The sequence below is a fragment of the Acromyrmex echinatior genome, chromosome 6 (genome assembly GCF_024713525.1).
Source record: "Acromyrmex echinatior isolate Ae372 chromosome 6, ASM2471352v2, whole genome shotgun sequence".
NCBI classification, from domain to species: Eukaryota; Metazoa; Arthropoda; class Insecta; order Hymenoptera; family Formicidae; genus Acromyrmex; species Acromyrmex echinatior.
In genome coordinates this window covers 6,877,725-6,886,328 of record NC_141857.1, presented here as the reverse complement: position 1 = coordinate 6,886,328, position 8,604 = coordinate 6,877,725, and the positions used below count along the sequence as shown (strand labels likewise).

General features: G+C 36.8%; 1 protein-coding gene across 1 annotated transcript; it reads left to right on the top strand.

The window, feature by feature from the left end:
• The first annotated feature begins 1,988 nt into the window (after positions 1-1,988).
• LOC105154085 (uncharacterized) lies at positions 1,989-8,397 on the top strand. The gene is made up of 2 exons (XM_011069356.2): positions 1,989-2,619; positions 7,368-8,397. Exons 1-2 carry the CDS (start codon positions 2,331-2,333, stop codon positions 7,511-7,513), a joined length of 435 nt encoding a protein of 144 aa, XP_011067658.1. The 5' UTR covers positions 1,989-2,330; the 3' UTR covers positions 7,514-8,397.
• The last annotated feature ends 207 nt before the right edge of the window (positions 8,398-8,604 follow it).

The window sequence follows — 8,604 nt, the reverse complement described above, 5'->3', positions numbered from 1 at the left end:
AACAAAAAATAAGAAATACAAAAATACAAAAATGCAAAAAATATTAACTTTCTAGTAACCAGTTTGAGCATTCTACATAATTATTTTCAGGTTTACATCCAGTTAAATTTCTAATTCGTTTAACATAATTGTTCTTTTCGTCTAATATAGATGATTTTTCTTCTTGCAGCTTATCAAAGAACTTAGGAAAGCGCAAGAAAAAGAAGCGTTATTGCGATAAAAAAATATATATCACAATCCGTAGCTCGTGGTGCTCGTTCATAAATCAAGTTTTTCCATGAATAAGCTAAATCATCATCAAATCGATTTTTGTTGGAGAAAAAAATAAAGGAGCTGTAACACTTAAGGATCAGAAGTGAAACTTTAGTTTATTTTTTACATTTTGAATGTCTTATATAAAAAACGCCTTACCGTATTGAGTCATGTTGACGCTATACAATACTCAATATTTATGAAAAATGTGCAGAATAGGCAAAAAATAATGTAAAATATTGCGATTATGATTAATTGATTAGGCAATTTAAAAGCGAGACAACAAGGAGATTTAGCAGGAAAACGACAAGATATTAATCTCACGAAACGATACTAAACAGGCATATAATACGTTGCACCCTTTATGTCATAGGACTAATCATATGCAAACTACACGATTATGATTATGATGGCTCGTTCATAAGTCACTTCTGTACTAAAACTTCTATGCGCTCGAGAAAGCGATTGCGGCAATTTTCGAAGGGCGATTCTCTGCCTGGAACTTGCTTCTACTTGGTCTCTCCCTCTCGTTCTCCGGCTGCTTCACCTGCTCGGACGGCCGTCCAGGAGTTTTTTCTTCTTGCTGCAGAACGCCCGACTTCCCGCAAAAATGCTCAGGGCAATCGTGCTCACGACAATTGGACGAACTGTCCTGTAGTCTCATCAATGCGCGCGCTTACAGGATCGAAACCATCTATTCTTCCAAAAAGCTTTCTAGAGAAATATTATTCAATTTCTAAACCTTACCTCAAATCGGAAACTGAATAGAAAAACAACTTTTTGTATCAATTTATATATAGCGCCAGATTCGATCTGACATTTTTTCCAGATAACGTCTATAAAAGAATTAAATAAAATAAGAGTTTTTATATTCTCTTTTTTCAAAAAGTCAAATTTAAAGGAATGAGAAAAAATTGCTTGTATACTATGTGTATAATGATTTGTTTATGATTTATATATGAGCAATTTTTTCTCATTTCTTCAAACTTTGGCTATTTGTGTGAAAAACAATGCAACAATTAATCTATTAATTAGTTTTATGTTTCTCTTATTATTATTATTTTTCTTGTATTAAAAAGTAATTTTACAAAAGAGAGAAGGATATATAAACATATTATAAATTATATGTTTATATATAAATTATAATCTTATATATATATATATATTATATATATGTATTTATATATGTTGTCATAGAAATGTTTACTAAAATTGAGAATTAATTAAAAAAACAGATTTGAAATATCTAGTGATTTGAATAAAAATGAAGAGAGCAATTTACGGATCAATGATAAAAAGATAATCTTTCCGTGCGATTGATAAGGCATTCCAACCGAATCCGAAAAAAAGCTCGTCGGAAGAAAGATCATTTCGAATCCTATCGCGACACGCTCGAACTACGATCGTGATCATTCTATACGTCGCGCTACTTAGAAAAAAGGCAAAAAGTACGCTTCATGGTGCACGCTCGGTCTTCTCTACCACGAGAGGTCGCTTAGCATAATCCGTTGGACGATTTCAAACAAACGCGGTGGTGAGGGTACACGTGGAGAACATGCGCACTAAAGAAGGAGCACACGATTGGATGCCGTCGTGCGTACGACGAGGACGTTACTATGCGAAATTCGCGCCATTTTTACTGCGCAACTGACACGGCGCGCCAATCAGATTTGAATTGAAACGTTCGGTGGAAGGGAACACCGGACCTCGTGGCTCGTTCAAACGGATACGAGTCGACCACTTGGAACGCTTTCACATCCCACCAGAACTAGTCTGACCGTGGAGCAGTGAGGACTGAGGCTCGATTGTTCTTGAACGTCGCGCAAGTCCATGAGGAGCGAGATCGTTCAAGAAGAAAACTTCACAGAAAAGTCGAGTGGATCAGCAGAATTTATACAGCCAAGGATTCTCCCGTTCTTCCGGAATACGCCGAATCGGAAGAACTGGAAGACATTCGCTCATTATATTCGCTGGAAACGGAGAAGCGAGCGGGTACGTACTTTGAACTGGAAAACAAAAGTCCACGGGGAGTCTGCTTGCTCGACTAACGTACGGTGGAAACACAACAAGTACCCGAAATGCTGGCAGCCTCGATTTGTCACGAAATCTACTACACGGTGTTGCCAAGTACGACGATGACCTCACGAGTACCACGCTGCCTCTTCGGCCGGCCAAATCCGCGAGAGACGATGGAGATGCTCCAGGAGGCATTGGACGCGGAAAGGAGCAAGTTCGCCAAGAGATGGGGAGTGGATCCTCGTTCCGAGGATAAGGAGAATACTTATCAGAGGCGGAACAACGAGAAGAGCGACCGGTCGCCCGGCAAAAAGCGTAGTAATCCGTATTCAAGGCAGACCAGCATTCACGGTGAGCAACATTTCTCTTCTCTTTCGCGAAATATTATCGACGAGCCTTGGCGGCAATTTAGGCGCGCGAACGCGTCGCACGTCGCACGTCGCGTGCGTATGCTCGCGGAATATGCATGAAGAAGCATGAGTCATACATTCGACAAGTCTCCCTGGACGGGCAACAAGCGTGAATTTCGCGGGATGCATGTATGGCGCGCGAAAGTAGGTCGGCGAATACCGTCTTCTTCGATTTAATGCACGCGAGCATAAATCTAAAAATATCTCTTACATGTAAGATTTCTTCTTTGCGATTTCAACTATTGTGTACTTGTTGCACTTGAAACGAAATAGATATATTTATTTTAAGTTTGACGAAAATGAGACAAAAAGCTTTAATGCAGCGACAAAGGATGTGTCTATAATTCAATATGGCATACCGCTATAAGTTTATTGAGGTGGGAACAGAATTATGTAACGATTCTCACGCAGTATGGTCATGGATATTCGGATACTTGCGACTTGTAACCAATTTGTCGACGAAAAAAATTCAATTCGGCTTACTTTAACCAATAGACTGCTGTTTAGCCTGCTGGATGACATTGAAACGGGATTGCGAGTCTATTGCTGTAGCGTCATAGAAGCGGCGGGTTTTTGGCGGGAAAACCGTGACGAAGAAAGGGAAGTCGGACGCGCAGACGCGACGTGGTCGCGTGGCTCCGACCTGTTTTCTTATTCTAAACCCGCTGCCTCTCTTCCGCCTTCTCTCCTCCTCTCTTCTCTGTAGCCGTCCCTCGCCAGAATACTCCCGGCTACCCGTCTTACGCTCTCCTTTGACCAATCTTCCACCCTGTCGTTTTCTTACGCCAGAAGCACGCATCGTAAACGGGTCGCAGACCCGTTGCAGATAATCCAAGTGTGGTCTGAATCTCGGACTAAAGATCAAGAATTCGTTCTCTATTCTAAAAGACAATTTACAAACACATACGTCAATAATTTCCGTACATTTTATTTACCAGTTCTCCAACCGATTTCCAACATTTTTTTTTTTTTTAATAAATTGAATTCAATATAGGAACAACGATTTAACAAATTTTTTTTAATTGTTCGTGAAATGTAAATGAATAATTTCTACGGTCTTTTGTAATTTTTTAATTTGAAGTCAAGTTAAGATATATTTAAACAATTATATATTTATATAATTATAAATATATTAAAAAATATTTTATCCAAATGTGAAATATTTCGAAATGTTAAATTATTCAATGAAAAGTAATTAAATTTGTTATTAAATATAGTTTTGTTAGAAAAATTTGTTTTATAATACTTTTTTTCTACATAATTTTATCTTATTCGAGGAGATATTCAATGGTCGAAGAGATATTCTATGGAACAACCAAATATATCTACAAAAAATACTCGCGTTATCACAAAAAGATAAGTGGACACGTGTGGTGTACGATGATCGTGAGAAGTCGATCAGTCGCCAGTCCATGCAGAATGCAGTTAGAGAAAGAGCGTCGCGATCGGGAATGAGATCACTCCTATGAGTCATGTATCTAAGGCGGGTATCCAACGTACCTGTAGGACACTGAGTCATCGAAGGGCCAATTTCCAAGGAGTAAAAGAAACTCATGATTGCATTCCTTGGATTCTTCAGGCATGATGCGATCACCCACTTCTCTCGTCTTATCGCATGAATTCTTGTGCACAATGGACATATCATTTCTTCGACCAAGTGCAAAATATTGCATGTTATTATATATGAAACCAATATTATCGACCAGATTGCACGCACCCTTAGATTAAATGTGCCTTGATGGAAAGAACAATTTCTAAATATCTAAAAATTTAGATGGATCTGAAAATAATTTTATTGTATACTATCAAAATAATTAGGACACTCGGATTCTAATTGTTTTTGATAATGCAAAATTATCTTCAGATCTACATGTAGCACAATTTTTAGATACTTCAATAAAATTGTTCCTTCTGTGCTTTGGGAGATAGATTTCTAAAAAATATATTTCTCAATCAGCATGTAGAATGGCTCTAATATCCTTTTTGAAAAATTATATAGGAATTCGTGTTGGTTCGCAAGTTAAAGAAATCGTTCGTAAACACGCGTACGCGATAATCTTACCTATGGGGTGGGGAAAACCCTATGATTTCTCAACCTCGGACCGAGATCCTGTGCCTATTTGCACTGATAATCCCCCACACACGATGACTTCTTGGGTTGGAACACAACGAGACCCTCGAAAATTTAACAGAGCGGGACGGCGCAACCAGCTCTTTTTCCACCGACACCTGTTAGCCCTTGCTAAGGGCCCATGACGACTAGAACGTCTTTTCCCACGATTAAATCAGACTCGCGAACACGCGATACCACGCGAGACCTTACGAAGGTCGCGCACCACTTGCTGAGACAAATTGCATTTGATGCAACTACACTAATTCGCATTTCTTCTCAACATATCTAACATCTTTAAGAACAAAAAATTTTTATCTATCTCATGACATAAAGTACAACACACACACACACACACACACACATACATATTTATATAATTTTTTCTAATTTTTATAACTTATTGTCGTAACAATTTTAATATACATGTTTTACTCCATACATCCTTGTATTTACTCTGAGGTTAAAAAGAAATAATTAAGATTTACATGCAATAAACAAATTTGTCAAATAAAGAAATATCTAAACTATTATCTTTTATACCTATTTGGTCTAAAATACACGATTACAAACGTACTCTATTTTCTTCTACAATTAATACTGAAGGAAAAATAAACACGGATTGTATTGCAAAACGAAGGATAATCGCAGCATTTTTCATGCCATGAAGAATAAAAAACTCTCGATATTCTTGATCCTGAGATGTTGACAAAGGACTCCTTCAATTGCGACTTAACAGACTTTGTGATCCGTTCGTGTGGTTTCCCTGTAAAATCGGAAACGCCTTATAGAGTATAGGATTCAAACGAAATCCTTCGCTCGAGTAAAGGACGCGTCAGAAGGATCCGCGAACAAAAGAAAATTTTCGAGGTGGAATCACGTTCGAGACATATGGACAGGTAAGCGTCGAGCTTTTTTCGACGCATCTAGGATCTATTTCGCGGCACATTGAGGCGTGGAAACAGATGTTGACAAGCAAAATCGTAAACGCGACTGGAGAACAGAGGAGAGAGGGAGGAGAAAGAGAGAGAGAGAGAAAGGAGAGAGAGAGAGAAAGAGAAAGAGAAGACGTTGGTTGAGGAAGAACTTGGTTTCGCGCACCATATGGCGGACCGTTGCCAAAAAGAGAGAAGCGCAGAGAAAGGATCATGTCTTCGACATATGGCGGTTGTGGATTTTTTTCAGTCTTTTTCACGTACACACGATATCAACCTGGACCATATTCTATTTACTATATCGATTCACGAATACTTCCTCAGTACTTTAAATTCATGTTACGAGTCTCACCCGATTAAGTCATATTCCATTGTAAATATCAACCAAGATGTTCAAACTTGACCAAAGTGGCTGTTGCAAGAGCATGACCGCAATAATAAACAATGTCAAATATGGTTTGAGCTGTAAATAAATGAAACCGAATCTAATGCTATAAATCACTGATGCGAATGCTTTGTTTCATACATTAGTTTTTTTACAGACTTCGTCACAAAATAAAAGATGTGATTTTTACGCCTTTCATATTTTTGTCAGAATATCAGAGAAAAGAGCAGATTTCCGAACCGGTACTGTTAACATTAAGTCGCACCTGTCAAGTAGTCAGTCAGAAAAAGAGAGAAAAGCAGAAAGAAACGAGGGTAGAGCACTCAGGTGGCTACCTGATCGAACTAGGGTGCTCCTAAGACGCAGTCTTTGTTGTGGAAATTTCATACTTCTCTCGCACGGTGTTCCTATACAGGTTACTCTACGTCCCCTGACCCCATCGATCCATGAAACCTCAACTATTACGGAATCTTGAGTATATACTTATTACAAGAGAAGCTTTACGTGTTCCGTCGCAGAGATTCATATCTATTTACATGACGCGAAACATAAGAATGAACAGGTTTACCATGATAAAAAAACTACGCAACGACGTTATAACGATAACGAAACTTGAGTTAAGAGTTACAGAATAACCCTGCAGAACGATTTCTTACGGTATATATATATATGTATATATATATATATATATATATATATATATATATATATATACATATACCGTAATATTGATATCGTTACCTTTTATGATGCTCAATCTCTCACTACCTATACTTGCGTAGGATGTTTAATCTTAAAGCGGCTCCAGATGATGTGGCTAATGTACGCCTTTGCACACATTCGCTAAACATTGACCTACATTTATATTGTGCATGTATTTACGTGTATGTGTAATATTTGCTAATGTGACATACATTGACCATGTCATTTGGAGCCGCCTTTATAAAATCTCTAAATGTATAATAAGTGCTATTATAATCATTCTAGATATTTAATATTTAGAATAAAAATTATTTCACAATTTAGAAAAAAATTGCACATATATTTCTTCATCTAAAAGATTTACAGAATATTATCAATCTTTATTTAATTATAAACCAAAGAGAACAATAAAGATTGTGATGTTATTGGTACGTTAGAAATATTGATATGTTAGAAATATGCTCTACGCAAGTTTTAATTACGTTAAAAATCGTTCGAGTAATATGAAGTTAAACAATACATATTTAATGATAACTGATATAATATTTTTGTTACAGATTATTGGCGAGCTAGAAAAGTATGCGACGTGAACAAAAAGCCGCTGACGGCCACAGTGGACGTGTCGAAACAAAATGTGGAATCGTCGAAAACAACGAAGGCGATCCCTACGACAACAACGACAACCATAACGAAGACCACGTAGAAGACGTTGAACTAATCATATATTCTGTTGCACAGACCCCGTGCACACGTGCGGTTTTCTCTTATTTTGCTGCGGTGGCGAAAAAATCGCCATGTTAACTTAAATGTACTAGGCGGCAAAAAAACTAATCAGCTAGCTTGAAATTACTTAAAAAAATTAATATATTTTAGCGGATTATTAAAATATTATTTAAATACTATTTTTTAAATTAATTATAAAGAACGTACTGCACAAAGTGATAATCGCCAATTAATGAAAAGTGAGCACAAATTCTTAGGCGCGGGGTTTTAACGATTGTTTGCGTAAACCGGACCTTCGTCTGCGTTACTGTAATTTGTATATTTATTCCCTGGTCTTTCGAGCATCATATGTTATCATCAATTATTGAAATAATCCTCTTTAGATTTAATCGCGACGGACGTATTAATGAATTTTTGTAAATAATTCGTCAAGAAAGAGAGAAAGTGTGTGTGTGTGTGTGTGTGTGTGTGTGTGTGTGTGTGAGAGAGAGAGAGAGAGAGAGATTTATGGAGGTTTGGATGGATTCGTCAACTAAAATGCTTATCGAATCGTCAATTAAAATGCTTAAATGATTGATAAATCAATTTAGAGTAATTTATTGATGTGGTTTTTAACAATATATTAAAAACTTCTCATGGCGGCGACTATTCATTGAAAGCCTGAAACGGTTGGTTCCATGACGAAGCCAACAATGCAGCGCCTCCAAAGATTAATTGATTACAAACGTCTGTTCGCAACTCCGCATTCTCATCGCATGAGACAGGAAAATGTCCTATGTACATGTTGTTTTAGAATTAAGAGGAAAAGTTCTCTAGTCATCTAGTCATTTAAGTTGGTAATAAACTATTGTGCTTTCATTCTTATCTGTTGTGTTATTATTTCTTCACTTCCTTTACTTATTATACAATATTTGAAATATAATGTATATCAGAACTATTTTATAAGCATGTTGTTACATATATGAGAGATAAGTATGCTATAAGATAATAATTGTATAAAAATAAAAATAGATAATTTTTTGAGTGATATAAAATATCTCTCATTTGACTCATTGATATTCATTTTTACCA